The sequence below is a fragment of the Haliotis rubra genome, unplaced genomic scaffold (assembly GCF_003918875.1).
Source record: "Haliotis rubra isolate DU_JTF1 unplaced genomic scaffold, ASM391887v1 Scf1188, whole genome shotgun sequence".
NCBI classification, from domain to species: Eukaryota; Metazoa; Mollusca; class Gastropoda; order Lepetellida; family Haliotidae; genus Haliotis; species Haliotis rubra.
In genome coordinates, this window is record NW_025765101.1 from 149,047 (window position 1) to 175,293 (window position 26,247).

General features: G+C 43.3%; 1 protein-coding gene and 1 long non-coding RNA gene across 8 annotated transcripts; one reads left to right on the forward strand and one right to left on the reverse strand.

The window, feature by feature from the left end:
- Positions 1 to 314: 314 nt before the first annotated feature.
- On the reverse strand, positions 315 to 910 carry LOC124260370. Of its 2 annotated transcripts, XR_006894060.1 has the most exons (4): positions 842 to 897; positions 702 to 783; positions 504 to 547; positions 315 to 443 (listed from the first exon to the last, which is right to left on the reverse strand). It is a non-coding gene; the product is annotated as an uncharacterized LOC124260370 (long non-coding RNA). The 2 variants fall into 2 exon arrangements; XR_006894059.1 differs by having other exon boundaries at positions 702 to 910.
- Positions 911 to 8,180: 7,270 nt separating this feature from the next.
- LOC124260274 (replication initiator 1-like) lies at positions 8,181 to 21,003 on the forward strand. 6 transcript variants are annotated; one of them, XM_046694572.1, is made up of 7 exons: positions 8,181 to 8,463; positions 16,316 to 16,503; positions 16,546 to 16,647; positions 16,690 to 17,170; positions 18,019 to 18,123; positions 19,365 to 19,476; positions 20,641 to 21,003. In XM_046694572.1, exons 2-6 carry the CDS (start codon positions 16,341 to 16,343, stop codon positions 19,465 to 19,467), a joined length of 954 nt encoding a protein of 317 aa, XP_046550528.1. In that variant the 5' UTR covers positions 8,181 to 8,463; positions 16,316 to 16,340; the 3' UTR covers positions 19,468 to 19,476; positions 20,641 to 21,003. The 6 variants fall into 6 exon arrangements, with proteins under 6 accessions (XP_046550528.1, XP_046550519.1, XP_046550512.1 ...); XM_046694563.1 differs by having other exon boundaries at positions 16,316 to 16,486; positions 16,529 to 16,689; positions 16,732 to 17,170; positions 19,365 to 19,463; XM_046694556.1 differs by having other exon boundaries at positions 8,181 to 8,502; positions 19,365 to 19,463; positions 20,641 to 21,002.
- Positions 21,004 to 26,247: the final 5,244 nt, after the last annotated feature.

The window sequence follows — 26,247 nt, forward strand, 5'->3', positions numbered from 1 at the left end:
TGTACACCACTATCCCTCCTTGGTACACCACTATCCCTTCTTTGTACACCACTATCCCTCCTTGGTACACCACTATCCATTCTTTGTACATCACTGTACCTTCTTGGTACACCCTTTCCCTACATTGTACACCACCATCCCTTCTTTGTACACCCTTTCCCTACATTGTATACCACTATCCCTTCTTTGTACACCCTTTCCCTATATTGTACACCACTATCCCTCCTTGGTACACCACTATCCCTTCTTGGTACACCCTTTCCCTACATTGTACTCCACTATCCCTTCTTTGTACACCCTTTCCCTATATTGTACACCACTATCCCTTCTTTGTACACCACTATCCCTTCTTTGTACACCACTATCCCTCCTTGGTACACCACTATCCCTTCTTGGTACACCCTTTCCCTACATTGTACACCACTATCCCTTCTTTGTACACCCTTTCCCGACATTGTACACCACTATCCCTTCTTTGTACACCACTATCCTTCTTTGTACACCACTATCCCTCCTTGGTACACCCTTTCCCTATATTGTACACCACCTTCTTGGTATCCATCCTTTGTATACCACTATCCCTTCTTTGTACACCATTATCCCTTCTTGGTACACCACTATCCCTTCTTGGTACACCACTATACCTTCTTGGCACACCCTTTCCCTATATTGTTCACCAATATCCCTCCTTTGTACACCACTATCCCTTCTTGGTACACCCGTTCCCTACATTGTACACCACTATCCCTCCTTGGTACACCACTATCCCTTCTTTGTACACCACTATACCTTCTTGGTACACCCTTTCCAAATATTGTACACCACTATCTCTCCTTTATACACCACTATCCCTTCTTGGTACACCCTTTCCCTACATTGTACACCACTATCCATCCTTTGTATACCACTATCCCTTCTTTGTACACCATTATCCCTTCTTGGTACACCACTATCCCTTCTAGGTACACCACTTTCCCTTCTTTGTACACCACTATCCCTTCTTGGTACACCACTATCCCTTCTTTGTACACCACTATCCCTTCTTGGTACACAACTATCTGATACAAATCATCTTTCTTAGTTTTTTCATCCACATAATCAGGGACCTTCTCCTACTTTGTATACTGTTAGTCATACTGTTTGCACCACTATCCCTTCTGTCTACACCCTTTCCCTACATTGTACACAACCATCCCTTCTTTGGACACCACTATCCCTTCTTGGTACACCACTATCTGATACAAATCCTCTTTCATAGTTTTTTCATCCACACAATCAGGGACTTTCTCCTCCTTTTTATACTGTTAGTTATACTGTGTGCACTACTATCCCTTCTTGGTACACCCATTCCCTACATTGTACACCACTATCCCTTCTTGGTACACCACTATCCCTTCTTTGTACATCACTATCCCTTCTTGGTACACCACTATCCCTTCTTCTACACCACTATCCCTTCTTGGCACACCACCATCCCTTCTTGGTATACCTGTTCCCAGCACATTGTACACCACCATCCCTTCTTTGTACACCACCATCCCCTTGTACACCACTATCCCTTCTACACCACCATCCCGTCTGGCACCACCACTATCCCTTCTGGTACCACCACTATCCCTTCTTTGCACACCACCATCCTTCTTTTGTACACCCTTTCCCCTACATACTTAAACCACTATCCTTCTGTACACCACTATCCCTTCTTGGCACACCTGTTCCCTACATTTCACCACCACTATCCCTTCTTGTTACACCACTATCCCCTGGTACACACCACTGTCCCCTCCTGGTACACCACTTATTCCTTCTTGGCACACCACTATCCTTTCTTGTACACCACTGTCCCTTCTTTGCACACCACTATCCCTTCTTGTACACCACTAATCACTTCTTCTACACCACTATCCCTTCTTGGCACACCACTATCCCTTCTTTTGTACACACCACTATCCCTTCTTGTACCACTATCCCTTCTTGGTACACCACTTCCATCCCTTCTTTTGTACACCACCATCCCTTCTTTGTACACCACTATCCCTTCTTGCACACCACCATCCCCTCGTTGTGCACCACTTTTACTTGGTTACCACCACTATCCTTCTTGTACACCACTCCATCATCCCCTTCTTGCACACCACCCTCCCTGTTCCCTACCACCATTGTCACCTCCTTACACCACCATCCTTCTTATCCACCACGTCCCCTGCACAACACCACCATCCCTCTTCTCTACACCACCATCCCTTCTTGCCACCACCATCCCTTCTTGGTACACCACCATCCCTTCTTGCACCATCCCTCACCGTCCCCTTCTTTTGTACACCACCATCCCTTGTACACCACCATCCCTCTTCTTGTTACACCACCACTATTCCCTGGTACATTCCCCACACACTTCATCCCTTCTTTACACCACCATCCCTTCTTGTAAAACCACCATCTTTTTCCACCATCCCTCTTGCACAACCACTCATCCCTTCTTACAACCACCATCCCTTCTGTATACACCACCGTCCCTCCTTGGCACACCACCATCCCTTCTTGTAATAACCACATCCACCATCCTTCCTGCTTCACCACCATATCCCTTCCTTGTACACCACCATCCCTTCTTGTAATACAACCACCATCCCTTCTTTGCACACCACCATCCTTCTGCACATCCCACTATCCTGTTCCCCTGCCACCAGCACACCTTTCGTGGCCACCACTATCCCTCTTGTACACCACTATCCCTTCTTGCACACCACCATCCCTTCTACACCACCACCAATAACCACCTTCTGCACACCTCACCACCATCCCTTCTTCCGGCACACCACCATCCCTTCTTGCACACCCGTTCCCCTGCATCACCACTCATCCCTTCTGTACACCACCCATCCCTCTTGCACACCACCATCCTTCACATTGCACCACCACCATCCCTCACCACCATTCTTATGCACCACCATCCCTTCTTGGCCACCACTCATCCCTGGTACACAACCTTTGCACACCACCATCCCTTGTACACCCCTTTTCTCCACACAACTCATCCCTCTCCTTAACCATCCGTTCTTGCATACCCTGCACTCCCACCATCCCTTCACACCACTCCCATTCATCCCTTCCTTGCAGCCACCACCATCCCTTCTTTACACCACCATCCCTCTGCTACACCACCATCCCCTTCTTGTACACCACCATTCACCATCCCTTCTTGTGTACACCACTATCCCTTCATTGTACACCAATTCATCCCCACCGCCATCACTTTAGCCACCACTATCCCTTCTTGTACACCACCATCCCTATTGCACACCACCATCCCCATTCTTGTACACCACTTTCCCTTATTGCAAACCACTATCCCCTTGCACACCACCACCTTCTTCTGGTACACCACTTTCCCTACTGTACACCACCATCCTTCCCTTTGTACACCACCATCCCTCCTTGCAATTCACCTCCCCACCATCCCTTCTGGCACACACCACCATCCCTACTTGTACCACCACCTATCCCCCTGCACACACCACCATCCCTGCGCACTTGTTCCTGCATTGTACACCACCATCCATTCTGTACACCACTTATCCCTCCTTGTAACCTTCCCCCAGGCCTGCACACCACCATCCATCCTTTGCCACCACCATCCCTTCTTGTACACCACCATCCCTTCTTGTTACACCACCATCCCTTCTGCCACACCCTTTCCCCACATTCACCACCATCCCTTGTTCACCACCAATCTTTGCACACCCGTTCCCTATTGCACACCACCATCCCTCCTTGCACACCACCATTTCTTTACACCACCATACCTTCTTGCACACCCTTCCTTCATTGTACACCACCATCCCCTTCTACCACCATCCATCCCTTCTCCACACACCATCGTACCCAGTGCACCATCCATCCTTGTATACCACTAGTCATCCCTTCTTGCACACCACCATCCCTTCTTGGTACAATCTCACCATCCCTTCTTTGTACCACCTCACTTGCTGTACACCACCATCCCTTTGTACACCACCATCCCTTCTTGCACACCACTTTCCACAACTACTGATACAACCATCTTTCATCCATACATCGACTTCTCCTACTTTATACCGTTACCGCACCGTTTGCAACCACCATCCCTTCTGTTCCCGCCACACCCTTTCCCTTTTCATTGTACACCACCATCCCTTCTTGCACACCACCATCCCTTCTTGCACACCACCATCTGATACCAAAACTTTCATACCTTCATCCACACCAATCCCTTTCTGGCCTCCTTTATCCCTTACCGTACCACCACTATCCCTTCTTTGCACACCACCATCCCTCTTTGTACACCACCATCCCTTCTTGGTACACCACCATCCCTTCCTTTGTACACCACCATCCCTTTCTTGCACACCACCATCCCTTTCATGGCCACCACCATCCCTTCTTGCACACCTTCATCATTGTACATCCACCATCCCCTTCGCACACCACCATCCCTTCTGCACACCACCATCCCCCTTGTACACCACCATCCCTACCATTGTACACCACCATCCCTTCTTGCACACCACTTCCCCCTTGTGCACCACCATCCCCTTTGCACACCACTCATCCCTTCTGCACACTACCAAACCACTATCCCTTCTGTGCACCACTATCACCCCTTTCTTACATACACCCTCATCCATTCTGCACCACCATCCCTTCTTTGTACATCCACCACCATCCCTTCTTGTACACCACCATCCCCTTATCACCACTATCCCCAGTACACAACTATTCCCTATCATTGCCACACCACTATCCCTTTTGTACACCACCATCCCTTCTACTGTACACCACCATCCCTTCTGGCACAATCTTTGTACACCCATCCCTTCTTTGTACACCACCATCCCTTCGGGTACAACCACCTCATCCCATTGCACACCACCATCCCTTCTTGTACACCACCATCCCTTCTTTGTACACCACCATCCCATCTTTTTAAACACCACCATCCCTTCTCTTGTGCACCACTATCCCTTCATCTTGCACCAACCATCCCTTCTTTGCACACCACCATCCCTTTTGGTACACCACCCTTTCCCTATCCTTGTGCACCACCATCCCTTCTGCACACCACCATCCCTTCTTGTACACCACTATCCCTTCTTGTACACCACCATTCCTTCTTGCACACCACCATCCCTCTTGCACACCACTATCCCTTCTTGTACACCACTATCCCTTCTTTGTACACCACCATCCCTCTTCTTACACCACTCATCCCTTCTTGTGCACCACTATCCCTTGTACACACCACCATCCTTCTTTGTACACCACTATCCCTTCTTGGTACACCACGCTATCCTTCTCACCACCACCATCCCTTCTTTGTACACCACTATCCCTTCTTGGTACACCACTATTATCCCAACTTTGTTACACCACTATCCCTTCTTGCCACACCACTATCCCTTCTTGTACACCACTCATCCCTCCCTTGTACACCACTCATCCCTTCTCTTGTACACCATTATCCCTCACCTTGTACACCACTCATCCCTCTTTGTACACCACTATCCCTTCTTTGTACACCACCATCCCTTCTTTCTACACCACTATCCCTTCTTGCACACCACCATCCCCTTCTTGTATACCCGTTCCCCACCATTGTTCACACCACTCATCCCTTCTTTGTACAACCATCCCTTCTTTGTACACCACTCATCCCTTCTTCTACACCACTATCCCGTCATTGTACACCACTATCCCTTCTGGTACACCACCATCCCCTTCTTTGCACACCACTATCCCTTCTTTGCACACCCTTTCCCCATACTGTACACCACCATCCCTTCTGCACACCACCGTCCCTTCTCGGCACACCTGTTCCCTTCTCTTGTACACCACTATCCCTTCTTACACCACGTCCTTCTACATTCTACACACCACTCATCCCTCCTTGTACACCACCATCCCTTCTTTACACCCGTTCCTTCATTGTACACCACCATCCCTTCTTGTACACCACTATCCCTTCTTGTACACCACTGTCCCTTCTTGGTACACCACCATCCCTCCTTGGTACACCCTGTTCCCTACATTGTACACCACTATCCCTTCTGGCACACCACTATCCTTTCTGTTGGCACACCACACCACTCATCCTTTCTTGCACACCACCATCCCTCGTTTGCAGACCACCATCCCTTCTTGGTACCACCACTATCCCTCTCTTGTACACCACCATCCTTTGCACACCACTCATCCCTTCTTGGTAGACCACTATCCCTTCTTGGTACACCACTATCCTTTCTTGGTACACCACTATCCCTTCTTGGTACACCACTATCCCTTCTTTGTACATCACTATCCCTTCTTTGTACACCACTATCCCTTCTTGGTACACCACTATCTGATACAAATCATCTTTCATAGTTTTTTCATCCACACAATCAGGGACTTTCTCCTCCTTTGTATACTGTTAGTCATACTGTGTGCACTACTATCCCTTCTTGGTACACCCGTTCCCTACATTGTACACCACTATCCCTTCTTGGTACACCACTATCCCTTCTTTGTACACCACTATCCCTTCTTCTACACCACTATCCCGTCTTGGCACACCACTATCCCTTCTTGGTACACCCGTTCCCTACATTGTACACCACTATCCCTTCTTTGTACACCCTTTCCCTACTTTGTACACCACTATCCCTTCTTGGTACACCACTATCCCTTCTTGGTACACCCGTTCCCTACATTATACACCACTATCCCTCCTTGGTACTCTACTATCCCTTCTTTGTACACCCGTTCCCTACATTGTACACCACTATCCCTTCTTGATACATCACTATCCCTTCTTGGTACACCACTATACCTTCTTGGTATACCACTATCCCTCCTTGGTACACCACTATCCCTTCTTGGTACGCCCGTTCCCTACATTGTACACCACTATCCCTTCTTGGTACACCACTATCCCTTCTTTGTACACCACTATCCTTTCTTGGTACACCACTATCCCTTCTTGGTACACCCGTTCCCTACATTGTACACCACTATCCCTTCTTGGTACACCACTATCCCTTCTTGGTACACAAACATCCCAACTTTGTACTCCAATATTCCAACACGTCCAATCCCGGAACCATTGTCCTTTGTCATTAAAAGACCATATCGTGGATATAGTTTAATCTCTATCGTCAGACTCTTGTCGAAGCTGAAAGCAAATATCAGCAGAATCTGACCGAGAAAACAATGTATGAAATGTTGCACCTCATCGATAACAGCCATGACAAGTTTTGGGATGAGCTATTTTTGAAGGAACTAAACTTGGACACAAAATGTGCTCCTAAGCTGATGCGTTTCCTTATGCTCATGAATATGTATTTTCCTCCAGTCTTAGGTGGTATTGGTCTCGCGGAATCATACAAACGCTTTAAGCAGAGACTTATTATCAGGATGTGTTTTGTCTTTCCTATTTAGCTTTTGTATGTCAATAACTTTGTTCTTAATATTTTTACCTTGTTTTGACAGTTATTCAATACTCAAACTGAATGTAGATGCTGTATACATATCATATCGCCCTGAAACTGCCAAAGAGAGGGAGCTGAAGTATATATCCTTGTTTCTCATTTGGATGATGTTTTTTGTTCTGATAATTAGATTTTTGTCCCGAGAGACCGACAACAACGTTTGTTAGGTTATCTTTGATGGTATTTCTAACTGACTGTTCAAACGAGCTTCAATGGTATCATTGTTTTGTTGGCTTGCAAGTTGGATTAATTCCAGTATGATGTTATTTGAATTTGTTCTGTGTGTTATTTTGAATGAATTTTTCCCAGTAACATGTGGCCGTACTGATGCCCACACTGTATATGACAGTTGCCGTAGTTAAGTAGACATACCGCGGAGTAATATGATGACGTGTAATAATCTCTCTCTCTCTCTCTCTCTCTCTCTCTCTCTCTCTCTCTCTCTCTCTCTCTCTCTCTCTCTCTCTCACACACACACACAATTTAAGATGAGTCTCTGTGATCTCTCTCTCTCTCTCTCTCTATTCTTTTAAGATGAGTCATTTCTAAAACACTTCATTACGATTTTCTCGTACATAAAAAACGAAAGCTATCCCTTTGTAATTTTCTCATTCTGCGAAGACCGCAACCCACGATCAGTATTTCTAAGTTCTAAGAAAAGCCCTACTTTCGTTTTCTGTTCCTGGTACTCATTTCATACAAACAAGTGGGCTTTATGTACAACCTGACGCTTATTGATTTACCGTGTGTCTCAGATACAGGAGTCGGACCTGCAGTGTGCTCGAGTGGACTAATATTCATAAGTGGGCGTGGCTAATATCACCACGTGGCACCAGTTCCTATCGCACTGGGTCTCATTGGAGCGGTGAAGTGTATCGACGTTCCACCGACTGGTGATCACAGCATACAACAACATTGTATACGTCGCGCTGGCATTATCTAGCCAGAGGGAGCGAAGGTTTGTGATCTACATTTACAATGAGAAACGGTGTATGTGGTAACCGCCATTGCTTGATTTCACGTTTGGTTTTTGGTTTTGTTTGTTTGTCGTTTAACGTCGCGCATTGGAGTTACACCGCGGCGCACATTCGTCACCACTCGCCCCTTTCCGTAACGAATGTGCGGCGCTATGTCAATTCCGTGGGACACCCGCCTCTTGCAAGCATAGGACATGTGTCAACCAGTCAGCGAGTCTGACCACCCCATTCATCCTGTTAGTCGTCTCTTACGACAAGCATGGGTTACTGACGAGATAACCCCCCATTACCCCTACATGACACTCCCCCTACAGTTTATAACAACATAATTTGCGGTCTGTTGCACTGTTTACCCCCTGCCTGTTACCTATTCCATACAATGGACTAATCCACTTAAGAGACATAACAACACACAGCTATAAGGCTGAGAGAATGATTTTAATGAAGGTTGATATCATCATTTGTCATCATCAACATATTAAGGATTAACAATAATTTGTCATCATGATTAATTCATGAACATTAACAATTAATTGTTAACATTCAATGTACATTGTACAGTATTGTATAGTACAGTGTTGATACCCATAGTACAGTGTTGATACTCATAGTACAGTGTTGATACCATAGTACAGTGTTGATACCATAGTACAGTGTTGATACCCATAGTGCAGTGTTGATACCCATAGTACAGTGTTGATACCCATAGTACAGTGTTGATACCATAGTACAGTGTTGATACCCATAGTACAGTGTTGATACCCATAGTACAGTGTTGATACCCTTAGTACAGTGTTGATACCCTTAGTACAGTGTTGATACCCATAGTACAGTGTTGATACCCATAGTACAGTGTTGATACCCATAGTACAGTGTTGATATCATAGTACAGTGTTGATACCCTTAGTACAGTGTTGATACCCATAGTACAGTGTTGATACCATAGTACAGTGTTGATACCCATAGTACAGTGTTGATACCCATAGTAGTGTTGATACCTATAGTACAGTGTTGATACCCATAGTACAGTGTTGATACCCATGGTACAGTGTTGATACCCATAGTACAGTGTTGATACCATAGTACAGTGTTGATACCCATAGTACAGTGTTGATACCCATAGTACAGTGTTGATACCATAGTACAGTGTTGATACCCATAGTACAGTGTTGATACCCATAGTACAGTGTTGGTACCATAGTACAGTGTTGATACCCATAGTACAGTGTTGATGCCATAGTACAGTGTTGATACCCATAGTACAGTGTTGATACCCATGGTACAGTGTTGATACCCATAGTACAGTGTTGATACCATAGTACAGTGTTGATACCCATAGTACAGTGTTAATCCCCTTTAGTACAGTGTTGATACCCATAGTACAGTGTTGATACCCATAGTACAGTGTTGATACCATAGTACAGTGTTGATACCCATGGTACAGTGTTGATCCCCTATAATACAGTGTTGATACCATAGTACAGTGTTGATACCCATAGTACAGTGTTGATACCAAACCCCTTAAATAGAAATATGTTTTTTGTCTTAATTCCGTGTATTTATTGTATGTGAAGAAATAATGCACAGGATTTTCGACTGGATGTCCACATGAGCACGAGGGGCTGTCGATGATGTCTATCAAACCTATCAGCATTCAAATCAAATCAGTTTAGATAAAAATAATAGTTTTGTTATATTGTGTTAATATCGAGTTTTTGAATCGGGATAAAGTATCAATATTTTGAATTTTAGAACTTAGGGAATTCCATAGTTTTATTGTATCAAGTAGAAATGATCTGGCATATCTCGTCAGTAAGATGAAAGATTTATAGATAATTTCTAAACTTTTACGCGATAATCGATATTTTAAACTTCTTGAGCATTTAATCAGTGGGCTAACTTTCTTTTCATAGAGTTTATGTGAATATCCCAGTAACAGTAATTTTGAAGGGTTAAGATGCTTATGATAATCTACGTCTTGAAGTATCACACCGTTCATTGTAAGATCAGGTTTAATGCTTCTATTTAGTTTTCTACTGAACTGTATTGAATTTGTTTTGTTAGGATTGAATGAAACCTTCCATTCTTTGGCCCAATTTGAAATTCCTAATACGTCCTTATTTAAACAGTCTGCAGCTATGTCAGGATCATCAATTATAACGTATAGAGACGTGTCGTCTAATGTTACTAGCAATATCATCTACAATATAATTAATATATATAATGAACATTAGGGGTCCTAAGACTGGGGTCTCAATATTACTGTGTATCTTTAATCATGGCACTAAAACAACTTAATTTCAACATTTAACAACCTACACACTATCTAATTTGTAAAATTGTTCTACTCACTAGAGTTTATCTTTCATCATGAAACTAATAAAATTTTAGCTAATCCCAAATTTCCTTGACACAAGACACTAAACAACAGATTAATCCCTCACTTCATCTCATCTGTATACTCTATGCACTAATCCCTCCCTTGATCTCATCTGTATACTCTATGCACTAACCCCTCCCTAGATCTCATCTGTATACTCTATGCACTAATCCCTCCCTTGATCTCATCTGTATACTCTATGCACTAACCCTTCCCTAGATCTCATCTGTATACTCTATGCACTAATCCCTCCCTTGATCTCATCTGTATACTCTATGCACTAACCCCTCCCTAGATCTCATCTGTATACTCTATGCACTAATCCCTCCCTTGATCTCATCTGTATACTCTATGCACTAACCCTTCCCTAGATCTCATCTGTATACTCTATGCCCTAATCCCTCCCTTGATCTCATCTGTATACTCTATGCACTAATCCCTCCCTTGATCTCATTTGTATACTCTATGCACTAACCCCTCCCTTGTTCTCATCTGTATACTCTATGCACTAACCCCTCCCTTGATCTGATCTGTATACTCTATGCACTAATCCCTCCCTTGATCTCATCTGTATACTCTGTGCACTAATCCCTCCCTTGATCTCATCTGCATACTCTATGCACTAACCCCTCCCTTGATCTCATCTGTATACTCTATGCACTAACCCCTCCTTTGATCTCATCTGTATACTCTATACACTAACCCCTCCCTTCATCTGATCTGTATACTCTATGCACTAACCCCTCCCTTGATGTCATCTGTATACTCTATACACTAACCCCTCCCTTCATCTGATCTGTATACTCTATGCACTAACCCCTCCCTTGATCTCATCTGTATACTCTATGCACTAACCCCTCCCTTGATCTCATGTGTATACTCTGTGCACTAATTCCTCCCTTGATCTCATCTGTATACTCTATGCACTAATCCCTCCATTGATCTCATCTGTATACTCTATGCACTAACCCCTTCCTTGATCTTATCTCTATACTCTATGCACTAACCCCTCCCTTGTTCTCATCTGTATACTCTATGCACTAACCCCTCCCTTGATCTCATCTGTATACTCTATGCACTAACCCCTCCCTTGATCTCATCTGTATACTCTATGCACTAACCCCTTCCTTGATCTCGTCTCTATACTCTATGCACTAACCCCTCCCTTCATCTCATCTGTATACTCTATGCACTAACCCCTCCCTTGATCTCATGTGTATACTCTGTGCACTTATTCCTCCCTTGATCTCATCTGTATCCTCTGTGCACTAACCTCTCCCTTGATCTGATCTGTATACTTTATGCACTAACCCCTCCCTTGATCTCATCTGTATACTCTATACACTAATCCCTCCCTTGATCTCATTTGTATACTCTATGCACTAACCCCTCCCTTGTTCTCATCTGTATACTCTATGCACTAACCCCTCCCTTGATCTCATCTGTATACTCTATGCACTAAACCCTCCCTTCATCTCATGTGTATACTCTGTGCACTAATTCCTCCCTTGATGTCATCTGTATACTTTATGCACTAACCCCTCCCTTGATCTCATCTGTATACTCTATGCACTAACCCCTCCCTTGATCTCATCTGTATACTCTATGCACTAACCCCTCCCTTCATCTCATCTGTATACTCTATGCACTAACCCCTTCCTTGATCTCGTCTCTATACTCTATGCACTAACCCCTCCCTTCATCTCATCTGTATACTCTATGCACTAACCCCTCCCTTGATCTCATGTGTATACTCTGTGCACTAATTCCTCCCTTGATCTCATCTGTATCCTCTGTGCACTAACCTCTCCCTTGATCTCATCTGTATACTTTATGCATTAACCCCTCCCTTGAACTCATCTGTATACTCTATACACTAATCCCTCCCTTGATCTCATCTGTATACTCTATGCACTAACCCTTCCCTTGATCTCATATGTATACTCTATGCACTAACCCCTCCCTTGATGTCACCTGTATACTCTATGCACTAACCCCTTCCTTGATCTTATCTGTATACTCTATGCACTAACCCCTCCCTGGATCTCATCTGTATACTCTATGCACTTACCCCTCCCTTGATCTCATCTGTATACTCTATGCACTAACCCCTCCCTTGTTCTCATCTGTATACTCTATGCACTAACCCCTCCCTTGATCTCATCTGTATACTCTATGCACTAATCCCTCCCTCGATCTCATCTGTATATTCTATGCACTAATCCTTCCCTTGATCTCATCTGTATACTCTATACAATAACCCCTTCCTTCATCTGATCTGTATACTCTATGCACTTACCCCTCCCTTGATCTCATCTGTATACTCTATGCACTAACCCCTCCCTTGTTCTCATCTGTATACTCTATGCACTAACCCCTCCCTTGATCTCATCTGTATACTCTATGCACTAACCCCTCCCTTGATCTCATCTGTATTCTCTATGCACTAACCCCCCCTTTGATCTCATCTGTATACTCTATACAATAACCCCTTCCTTCATCTGATCTGTATACTCTATGCACTAACCCCTCCCTTGATGTCATCTGTATACCATACACTAACCCCTCCCTTCATCTGATCTGTATACTCTATGCACTAACCCCTCCCTTGATCTCATCTGTATACTCTATGCACTAACCCCTCCCTTGATCTCATCTGTATACTCTGAGCACTAATTCCTCCCTTGATCTCATCTGTATACTCTATGCACTAATCCCTCCCTTGATCTCATCTGTATACTCTATGCACTAACCCCTTCCTTGACCTCATCTGTATACTCTATGCACTAACCCCTCCCTTGATCTCATCTGTATACTCTATGCACTAACCCCTCCCTTGATCTCGTCTGTATACTCTATGCACTAACCCCTCCCTTGATCTTATCTGTATACTCTATGCACTAACCCCTTCCTTGATCTCGTCTCTATACTCTATGCACTAACCCTCCCTTGATCTCATCTGTATGCTCTGTGCACTAATCCCTCCCTTGATCTCATCTGTATCCTCTGTGCACTAATCCCTCCCTTGATCTGATCTGTATACTTTATGCACTAACCCCTCCCTTGATCTCATCTGTATACTCTATACACTAATCCCTCCCTTGATCTCATCTGTATACTTTATGCACTAACCCCTCCCTTGATCTCATCTGTATACTCTATACACTAATCCCTCCCTTGATCTCATCTGTATACTCTATGCACTAACCCCTCCCTTGATGTCACCTGTATACTCTATGCACTAACCCGTCCCTGGATCTCATCTGTATACTCTATGCACTTACCCCTCCCTTGATGTCATTTGTATACTCTGTGAACTAATCTCTCCTTGGGTCAGTCCATTATTGCCAGCCAGGTAAATGCCGTCTGTAGGGGTACTGGGGTGTAGGGGTAATGGCATGTAGGGGTTATGGGGTACAATCACTGAAGAGCAATTCTAACCCTGATCTCCACGGGTTTTCACGTTTGTAACAACATTAGACAGTGGCAGATACAGCTTTTTGAGAAGGTGTGTGCGCGCGCACAGTTCATTTAACAATCTATCAGGACAAAAATGGTTGGTGGGTGGATCCTCCTATACTCTCTACATCAGGCGGGGAATTCGGGTGAGAATAGGTTTTCTTGGGCTGGCAAAATTACGGTTCAGACGTTGTGACGATGGTCGTATCTCTAACCTTCAGCGTCTGCTTTGTCTGGTCCACACAGGCTGATATACATTTCGTGTTATATTGCTTCTTGAGACATGAAGCATCACTCACTCATTCAGAACCCGCTCACACTTGCTCACTGGCTCTCTTCTCACGGAACCACCACCACCACCACCCCAACACTCTCTTTCCTGTCACGTCGAGTTGAGGGTCCGTGGTTCGAACCACTGGCCGCGTGATACTCACTCACTCACTAACCGAGTCTCGACTACACAATCCAGTGATTCATATCATGGGCCTCGATAGACACTTACTCACTCACTCTGTCAATATGGTAATGTACGAATCATGAATAGTATGAATGTGTGATTGAAAGGATTCGTTTTTTTTTGTATGTGTAATATTGTAAACTCGCTGATCCATGTTATTTATTGTAATGCTCAAAAAAATATATTGAATCCATTAAACTAATTTGTCCTAATATCCACCTTACACAATACGTAACACTGTGTAAACCTACATACACTTACAACGATATACATGTACTAAACAGAAGCGTGAGGGTTTCTCCCTCGGGAACAGGATCTCTGAAATAGCCATTGTTTATGTTAAAAAAACGAAATATGGTAGAGGGCAAGGGTGAAGTACTTTGTTCTTTATGAGACTTCGAGGGACATTTGACTCCAGTATCTGACCTACTCCTAAAGTGGCTTGCCGCTTCATCCGGAACATCACGTATTTCCGCCCGTCGCTGTACAACTTGAATGTCACGTATCAAATTACAGAGCTGCATTGTGTGCACCACCAAGGCGTTCGTCCATTGTGTAATCCCCTGACATGAAAACCCTGAAAAGTTGCTGAATAATACTATCTCCATCTTCTCGGACCAAGTTTACATTGCATGTATATAGCCTTGTGGTTAAAGCGTTCGCTCGTCACGCCTAAAACTTAGGTTCGATTCCCAGATGAGTATAATGTGTAAAGCCTATATCTGGCGCCCGGGCGTGATATTGATGGAAACTGAAAAACAGGTTGTTTTTTTTCCCTTTTCACGTACTCGTTAATGTTTACTACTCTTCTAAACAGTTAACATCCACTTCGGAGATATCGAATCTATGTTTGAGACTGAAACTGAAGACTCATTTGGTTCACTTCCTTACTGAACAGGAGGCGGTGGGGTAGCCTAGTGGTTAAAGCGTTGGTTCGTCACGCCGAAGACCCGGGTTCGAATCCCCACATTGGTACAATGTGTGAAGCCGATTTCTGGTGTCCCCCGCCGTGATATTGCTGGAATATTGCTAAAAGCGGCGTAAAACCAAACTCAGTCAGTCAACCTTAGTGAACACATAATTTGTGTGAGATCATTATCACTGCACATTATCTTATAATGTACCTAATGATCTAGCTCCTTATTCACTCACATTGTATTTCCCAAAGAGGAGCCTATTACCCATGCTGATGACGTCATAGATCATTAATTTGCCCATCTGTATTGCAACAATTTATCAAAATAAGTGGGTTTAGCGGTATTCCAGTTATATCGCGGTGTGTCGGCCTAATGATCGACAAAACCGATCAACATAATTAGGAGATAAGCGTACTGTGTTGGGAAATTAGATTAATGTTAGGCAGAATTGATAGTCTCTAAATTTCATTTGGAACCGAACGCGTAGCGTGAGGTTTCAAATGTCGGATAACACACCTGAGATATTTACACCCTTTGTTGAAACCCTCGAGCGCGGGGACGGTGCTGATAAACCTTGAAAAGTAATAGATAAATTTACAGTGTAAGTATTTTACTTTCAGTGTACCGTAGAGAGTACCGACCAACATGACTGAGATCTGTCCTCACTGTGGAGTAGGGTTCAAGCGTCTGGCATCTCACGAGTGGAGGTGCAAGGAAAAGAAAACATCATCCAGCCTCAAGTCTGGTTCCTCATTCAGTTCCAGCACACCCTCATCATCAGTGGTTGGCAGTTCGGGAACTGGGCGACATGACACTCCACGAGCAGGTAACAGTTCGGGAACTGGGCGACATAACACTCCACCAGCAGGTAACAGTTCGGGAACTGGGCGACATAACACTCCACCAGCAGGTAACAGTTCGGGAACTGGGCGACATAACACACCATCAGCAGGAAACAGTTCAGGAGCTGGGCGACATAGCACTCCGTCAGCAGGTAACAGTTCAGGAGCTGGGCGACATAGCACTCCATCAGCAGGTAACATTACCGGTGCCTGGCGGCCTACCACACCATCGGCGGGTAAGAGTTCAGGCACCCGGGGACACCCCAAACCATCAGATACATTAGGGAAAAGTACAGCAGGGCGATCCAGTGTATCGGACAGTGGTAGAAGACACAGCGACCCCAAACCAGCTGAAATAGTGGTCAAGATATGTCCTGACTGTGGCGCCAACTACAGACACAAACATGACGTCTGCCATTCTCGTGGGTCGGGGAAGCGGGAAGATAAAGCTGCCTATGACGTGAAGGAAGTATGCCCTGACTGTGGCCGGTCGTATAAATACAGCCACACGGTGTGTCGAGGAAGACAGAAGTCAAGTCCTGTCAGACATCACCGAGTGATGATTCCAAATCGGCCAAGTGATCCAACCAATCAACAATCAACACGTCACAACCATACGTCAAGACTAGGACAGTAAGTAATTGTTTTGTGTTTGTAATATACTTAAACCACAAGCAAGTATTGTGGTACGGCTGAATGTTTGAGACGTTTAACATATCACAAATCTGAAAAATATATTCGTATGTACCCACGGGAAATGGCACTTCCTTCATTTGGATGAAACAGTAAATATCGTACTAGTATTTGTTACATCGTGGTAGATGTTCCTCATCTTTCTATTTTCGATAAATATTTCTGAATATAGAAAATAAGTAAATAATTTTGCAATTCAAATAGGCAAATTACAGTTCATATATACAATATCAATAGTATATTTTATTACAGCTCGAGACCGCCTCCGTGGTGTAGTGGTTAGAGCGTCCGCCCGGAGAGCGGAAGGTCGCGGGTTCGATCCCAGGCCGCGTCATACCAAAAGACGTTGAAATATGGTACTTGTTGGTCTCTGCCTGACGCTCGGCATTAATGGGTACAACAAGGACTGGTCGGCTTGGAGTCAGTATAATGTGTCTGAGTGGGGTATTCATGCTTCACTGCGTCATGGTATCTCAGTGGGCTAGCACTATAACACCAGCTTCAGTCTGGGCTAGTACAAGCAGCCGCACATACACATACACACGCATACACGTCGTCATATGAGCGAAATATTCTCAAGCACGACGTTAAACCCAATTTCACCTCACCTATTACAGCTCGCTTGGAAAGGAAATTGGAAATGTGCAAGACTCCATGCACCATATTACATAAATGCAAATTGAAAAGGTTTCACAAAGTTTAAATAATTGGAAATACTCTGACTTGATTGTTTAGTTTATACTCCGTTTGCCGTCTAGTTTAATGCGAAATGAATGTTATGTGTACAGCCAGGGAAAAGAGGCATATGGATATAAGGACTATCTGGATGAATCTGAAGGTCTTGCTGCTGCTTTTGAAACAAGTGTGAATGTGAAAGAGACACATGCAAGACGGTGAGTTTTATCCCCAAAACGCGCTTGTAAAAGTTATTCATTATGTATGTAATGATGTCAAAACGTGGCTTGTTGAAGCTATTCAGTATTTGAGTAATGATGTCAAAACGTGGCTTGTTGAGGCTATTTAGTATTTGAGTAATGATGTCAAAACGTGGCTTGTTGAGGCTATTTAGTATTTGAGTTATGATGTTTAAACATGGCTTGTTGAATCTATTCACTATTTGAGTGGTGACGTCAAAACGTGGCTTGTTGAATCTATTCACTATTTGAGTAGTGACGTCAAAACGTGGCTTGTTGAAGCTATTCACTATTTGAGTAGTGACGTCAAAACGTGGCTTGTTGAAGCTATTCAGTATTTGAGTAATGATGTCAAAACGTGGCTTGTTGAATCTATTCAGTATTTGAGTAATGATGTCTAAACGTGGCTTGTTGAAGCTATTCAGTATTTGAGTAATGATATCAAAACGTGGCTTGTTGAGGCTATTTAGTATTTGAGTTATGATGTTTAAACATGGCTTGTTGAATCTATTCACTATTTGAGTGGTGACGTCAAAACGTGGCTTGTTGAAGCTGTTCACTATTTGAGTAGTGACGTCAAAACGTGGCTTGTTGAAGCTATTCAGTATTTGAGTAATGATGTCAAAACGTGGCTCGTTGAAGCTATTCAGTATTTGAATAATGTTGTCAAAACGTGGCTTGTTGAAGCTATTCAGTATTTGTGTAATAATGTCAAAACGTGACTCGTTGAAGCTATTGAGTATTTGTGTAATGATGTCAAAACGTGACTTGTTGAAGCTATTCAGTATTTGAGTAATGATGTCAAGACGTGTCTCGTTGAATCTATTCAGTATTTGAGTAATGATGTCAAGACGTGTCTCGTTGAATCTATTCAGTATTTGTGTAACGCTGTCAAGACGTGGCTTGTTAAGAGCTACTAGATATTTGTGTATGATGTCACAGCTGATCTAGGCTTTACTTTGGTACATAGATAGCTATATTATCCAACACACAGTAGAAATGTTGTACTAGAAACGGACGGTCTTCAATAATATACAAGATCAGACACTTGTAAAATATGCAGGTATGTGATGGAAAATATTGAAACCTTGATTTAACGTCCAAGATTACTTCCGTCCAACTCATAACTACCTAGGGAAAGAATGCATTTGTTCCCATTTAACAACGTTTTGTAGCCCAGCAGAGTGACGACTGTTTCCCCATTTCTTGTTCAACTGCAGCCACAGGAGGAACAATGCCTGCTACAATCGTGGTCTGAGTGAGGGCGACGCCTTGGCTGCTGCTTTTAAAGCAAGTCTCGATCTGAAGGAGGAAGACCCGTGAGTACCACTAGTACTTCAGCTGCCTAGCATGTCGCCATGGTTACCTTCACAATGCTGTTCTGAAATATTAAGTTTCCCTCACAAAGTTATTAACATGAAGGTTTCCAAGCAACAGTAGTATCGCAATACCCCGTATGTTTTCCGAGTATCAATGTGTTATCATTAACCATACCAAAGGGACTGATCCAAGCCTCAATTTAACTTACTATTTTGATAAACTGACCCACACGGAATAATTAAATGATAAATCTAAGAATGAAATACTCACGACTATTCGTAGCAGAATCCATTTTGTTACGCTGAGAACTATTGATGTTAACAAGTGCGGTCATGTTCAATATTTTAGCGTACAATCCTCAGGAAATCACACATGTATCAATAACCGAATACCATGTCAATATCTGATGAAACATCCACCATCTGCAACAACAGCCCTGGCCCTCTTCCTCCCTGACTGTATCAGACGTTGAATCTGACTTTGAAGCACTGCGTTCCATTCTTGATTGAGGGCTTGTCCCAGTACGTCAAGATTTTGTACTGGTGTGTCTCTTTGACATCTTCTGGGGGTGGTGGAGTAGCCTGGTGGTTAAAGCGTTCGCTCGTAACGCCGAAGACTCGGGTTCGAATCTCCATATGGGTACAATGTGCCCATTTCTAGTGTCCCCCTCCGTGATATTGCTGGAATATTGCTAAAAGCGGCGTAAGACTATACTCACTCACTCTAGAGAGCTAGACTCAAGGCGGGCCAAGGTAGAATTGCTACCGCCTGTTGGTGTAGGAAGTCACCACAGGGCACCTGCATGACGTCACCTAACATTATCGTCTATGAAGACTGGCCTTGTGTTCAGAGGATGGTCATTGAAATGTGGTACAACAACAGTGTCTAGGATGTCAGTGATGTACCGTTGTGATCTGTGGCGCCAAACAATCATATTCAAACATAAATTGCAGATCTAGTACAGTATTTTAGTCATCTTCATGTTTGCTTCGGATGGGTTGGTGACTAAAAATAAATATGATATTGGGTCGGTTTGGGGTCCTTCTAACAAATATTCATCTAAAACATCAAAGTGGCATTGCCATTTATATAGTCAAAGTAATCCTTATGTTCGACGGATCGGCAAGACCAAATGTATTTACTTGTTGTAATTCTTAATTTTTGTGTTTTTTAAAGATGGTAGACTGACATGGGGCGATATCACCATGGAGGACCCGACATCAGGTCATATGAACTACACTTTTACCGGAACTAGAATTGAAGATTGACATCTGCCTGCATCAGGGTCAACACGGAGCTTGAACGACGACACCATTCTGCAACAGTAACAAGGACTTGCGGGAGCAAGAAATGTCTGATTCTTCATCCATTCTCTCCATGGGATTGCTCAGTACAACCACAGACACACAGACCTTCGCTAAAACCATGACTTTATTGTTTAACAAACAAACAATAAAAACAAACAACATTCCAGGGTATGGCGGCTGTCAGTAATTAACATCAGTGATCAACATCATGATCATCGACCTACGCAACTGGGATACGATGACATTTCCTGCTAGAGGCATATGTTTATATTATTATTATTGTAGGATATTTATATAGCGCACATATCCACGCACTAGTGCATGCTCAAGGCGCTGGTATTTTTTCCCTCGATCATTGGATGTCAATCTCAACGCCACATCGCATTATGAATCTCAACTCCCTGGGGAGTATACAATTCTTGCTACCACTAGGCTCACCGAGTTATTGTGGCTTTCTCATCCTAACGAGGTACCCATTCACAGCTGGGTGGACTGGGACACATAGTCACAGTACTTTGTCCATGTTCACTGCACGTTGCTGTACCCGCAACTAGGCGTTTGCACGTATTCATGTGGTCAAATACCAACGGATTCGTGGGTTCTTTTAAGTGCACAGGGTTGTGTACTGTACACTAGGGGTTGTGACAACACTGAAAGAGTCTGCACACAAAGTTGACTCCACGGTCACAGGTGGGCTCGATCCCGACACCTCAACCCCGCTCGATCACTAGCCTGGCGCCTTAGCCAGCTCGCCCACCGCGCCCCGCACACCAAGCAACCATTGATGCAGTAGGCAACATGTAACAGGACTATGTATATCAAACAAACAGCATGTGGGAATTTCCCCAAATTATACTGCTTTTACTACTTTAGTTTAGACCAAAAAAATCTTAAATGAAAATAAAAGTAAAGTTATTGCAAACAACTTTCCTAAATTGTATGAGTCGTTACTACTTGAGAGATTTCAAACAGAAACGACAAATCTCTTTCCACATCTGTAAATCTCTGCTAAAAGCAGAGTCGATTGTACAAATCTGACTATATTATCAGCATGTGTTTGGTTTACGCCGAAATCAACAGTAAGAAAGGTATAATACTCTATGGATGGCAACTGCATTCATCGGTATTGCAGTATTAGCGTATTATGTGGTCTGTGAACAAATCGAGTCTGGGCCAGACAAACCAGTGACTGACACCATGAGATACGATGGCTGAGCATGTGCTTATGAGCACTGACAAATACTGCTGACACCAGGTGTTCGCGAAAAGGCGAGTGTATCGTGCCCCATCGGTGGCACACGTCATAAACACGTGCAAAGGCTAGTCAACAATCAACTGTTCAAGACACATGCTTACTATGTCGGTATCGTACAAAACATTCTGCTTTTAGCAGAGGCTTTTGATAGTTATAGAAATTGTTTAATATGACATGAATGATACCAAGAAATAACCCTGGCTGGTGCACGTAATAAGAGTGAGTGAGTGAGTTTAGTTTTACACCGCTTTTAGCAATATTCCAGGAATATCACGGTGGGGGACACCAGAAATGGGCTTCACATGTTGTACCCAAGTGGGGAATCGAACCCGGTCTTCGGCATGACGAGCGAACGCTTTAACCACTAGGCTACCCAACCGCCCCTCACGATATAAGATGAAACTGGGACTGGTCAGCTCGGAGTCAACATTCTGTGTGTGAGTGGGGTATCAATGTAAAACTGTCAGTGTACAATAATGGACAATACCCCGGTTTACCCTAGCTGCCTGTAGGCCACAAGAAGGTTAACAGTCACGTGTCTTATCCATGAACAGAGGCAAGTTTGAACAAACTCACAGTTGCCTGAGGTGAGGCTACATGTGTCACGTGGGCATCGTTGTGGGAAGGACTGAAGTCCTGGAAACTCTCAGGAGTCAAGGTCGTGACAAACACGGTTACAAACATACAAACATGGATGGATGGATGGATGGATGGATGTACAATGTCTTCCGGTAACAAGTTGACTGTCAACTGTTGACTGTTGCTGTCACAATATGTCCTCATTGAAGAGCAGTAAACAAAAGCTTCTCATCCACAAACTTGTATGTTTTCCTAAAAAAATGTGTTTGTTTAGTAACGCCGTATTTAGCAAAGTTCCAGATCGGTGACACAGCAAAAGAAGTGACGACAAATATGTACAAAGCCCATAATATCCTTACATACCCTTCCCGATCTATGACTTAATAAAATATGAAATGACGACAAATATGTTCATTACTCCAAGTCTCCTTTTTTATACCTGGGAGTGCATGACCCATGGTTCATGGGCGGATCAAGGAATTCTCAAAGGGGGCATTCAGGTATTCGAACATTTTGACTCTTTCACTCTTTCACTCCCCTCCCCCCCTCCCTTCCTGGATCAACCAGTGCAGTCAGTGGAAGGCAAAGCCAGTGAATATGTATTGTGATGTCAACTTAAACACCTTTTACATATCGCCACCCCACATATCTTTCCAGGAATTCTATTTTCTCTTTTGTTCATCTTTTCCTGGAACACGCTTCGGAACTGCCTCGTGGCTAAACTTTACCTATATAATATTGATCTCGTCAGATACGATGACATGTGTCAACCAAGACCACACGATGCCGTTAGTTGCCATGGGTTACTGAAAACCCATTCTATCCCTGACAATCACGGGTTCACGTGGTGTCATTTGAAATGAGTCACCAAAAGTATCGAAGACATGAAGCCTATAATCACACACGTACTGCAATTATCTAAATGTGAAAAATACCCAGTATTTTATCAGAGGCTTAACTTAATGTTAGCTTAGAGATGCAGTTGTGAGAACAATACGTTCTTCAAATATCTAGTGTATGTTATCCTCCTTTATTTATGGTTTTGTTTGGGAATCTCAAGGTGATTTAAAGATGGAATGATTCTAAGATGAATTCTTTGGTTAAAGAGTGTTGTACTCAAACGAGTTATTTTGAGGCGCCGAGTTACTCAAAACTAGAATTATATTGAATGTTAAATAGTTCAGTGGCATAAGAGCCACTCATGTTAAGGAGAAATTGAAAAGAAAATAGACGAATGCTTAGTCACTTGAGGATTGGTAAACGTATAGTTATGCTTAAAGTAGGGAGAAGAACAGTCATCGACACGGTGACAAGCCGTGAAAGCCACATTTCAAAAATGACTATTGCCGGGAAGGCCACATTTCAAATACATGGCTGTAGCCAGTAAAGCCACATTTCCAACAGATTAATTAATTAATGGATTACCGTAACCGGTAAAAGAGTGTCCCCATGCTATTTTCAGATAGCAGTAAGTCCTTGTCGAGTGAAGGTGAGTTTTTAAAAATCTTATAATATTGTCCTTTAGATGAATTATTCATTTCACTGGTAGGTTGAATAGGTTGTCTTCCAAGTTCTCCATACACCATAAAGTTCAGGGTGTTATATCTAAGACCGGTAGCTAATTTAAGGAATTTAAGATGAACAGTTCAATGACATAGCAATACCGGTAAAAGACTGTCCCTAGATTAAAATTAATCTAACTGATTAATCTAACAATAACCTAAAGGATGGTACAATAAGGTAAAGAGACTTTTCCAGAAGTGTCACCCTAACATTTACGAGATAGTAAAGCTATTTCAGCGTGGGCAGTCTCTCACAGAGGTTGCTGTCCTGAGACTACCTTAACGAAGAAAGAAATACAGAACCATTGACGCTCGTATTGCACCACTGAAGACCAAGCTTCTGAACCAACACCTGAGTGACATGGAGTATACGGATCATGTGGGCGACCTCCTTCATTTGCAGTAGGGTGTGTGAAATAGAATGTTCTGTGATCTTACGCCATTTTATCTGTTTTTACACATGGCAACAAACTAAACCATTATCATTATTATTATGTTTTGCAGATAAAGATTTATCATTATTTTGTGATATTATTATTACATGTAATATACCTATTAGTATATTATATTGTGCTAGTTATAGAAACCAAACCTGTTGTTATCTGAATAAAATTATGAGGAAACATGTCTTGTTTTGTTAGATACGGTAACGTGTTTGAATCACTAAGCATGTTTTGACAGCATAGCCGGGAGAGCCACATTCCATGTTCACGCAACCGTAACTATTGCCGGGATAGCCACATCAATTTAGGCTATCTGTTTCGGAAATGTGGCTCTCCCGGCCTGTAAACATCGACACGACGTTTTCTTCATTATGTAACGTAACCATATTAGTTCAGTTACATCACGGACTATATAAGGGTGGGTATGGCGATGACACACACAGAGACAACCAAGAGATTCATCATAGGCTCCTGGCGTGTCAACCACGGATGGATGATAATAAATCGACAAGAAGATGGAGGGCGCGGGCTATGCACAGGTAAATTTCTGGGAAACATAGATTGCTGTTCCTGGAATTCATTGAAAGCGGACGTACCGAGACGCAAGGTAAGGTCTTGCTGCTGTTCCTTCGTTCGTTCGTTCGTTAGTTCGTTCGTTAGTTAGTTCGTTCTTTCTATTCTCTTCGTTTGTTGGTTCGTTGGTGTGAATTATGTGAATTCCTACAGGTTCACATTGTGTCCACAGTGATCCCTCTCAGGTAGTACTAATTCCTACATGTTCACATTGTTTCCACAGCGATCTGTATGAGGTAGTACTAATTCCTACAGGCTCACACTGTTTCCACAGTGATCTCTATGAGGTAGTACTAATTCCTACAGGTTCACACTGTGTCCACAGTGATCTGTATAAGGTAGTGTTAATTCCTACAGGTTCACACTGTGTCCACAGTGATCTGTATGAGGTAGTGTTAATTCCTACAGGTACACACTGTGTCCACAGTGATGTGTATGAGGTAGTACTAATTCCTACAGGTTCACACTGTGTCCACAGTGATCTGTATGAGGTAGTACTAATTCCTACAGGTTCACACTGTGTCCACAGTGATCTGTATGAGGTAGTACTTATTCCTACAGGTTCACATTGTGTCCACAGTGATCTCTATGAGGTAGTACTAATTCCTACAGGTTCACATTGTGTCCACAGTGATCTGTACGAGGTAGTACTAATTCCTACAGGTTCACACTGTGTCCACAGTGATCTCTATGAGGTAGTACTAATTCCTACAGGTTCACACTGTGTCCACAGTGATCTGTATGAGGTAGTACTAATTCCTACAGGTTCACACTGTGTCCACAGTGATCTCTATGAGGTAGTACTAATTCCTACAGGTTCACACTGTGTCTACAGTGATCTGTATCAGGAAGTATTAATTCCTACATGTTCACACTGTGTCCATAATGATCTGTGCGAGGTAGTACTAATTCCTACAGTTTCACATTGTGTCCACAGTGATGTGTATGAGGTAGTACTAATTCCTACAGGTTCACACTGTGTCCACAGTGATGTGTATGAGGTAGTACTAATTCCTACATGTTCACATTGTGTCCACAGTGATGTGTATGAGTCAGTACTAATT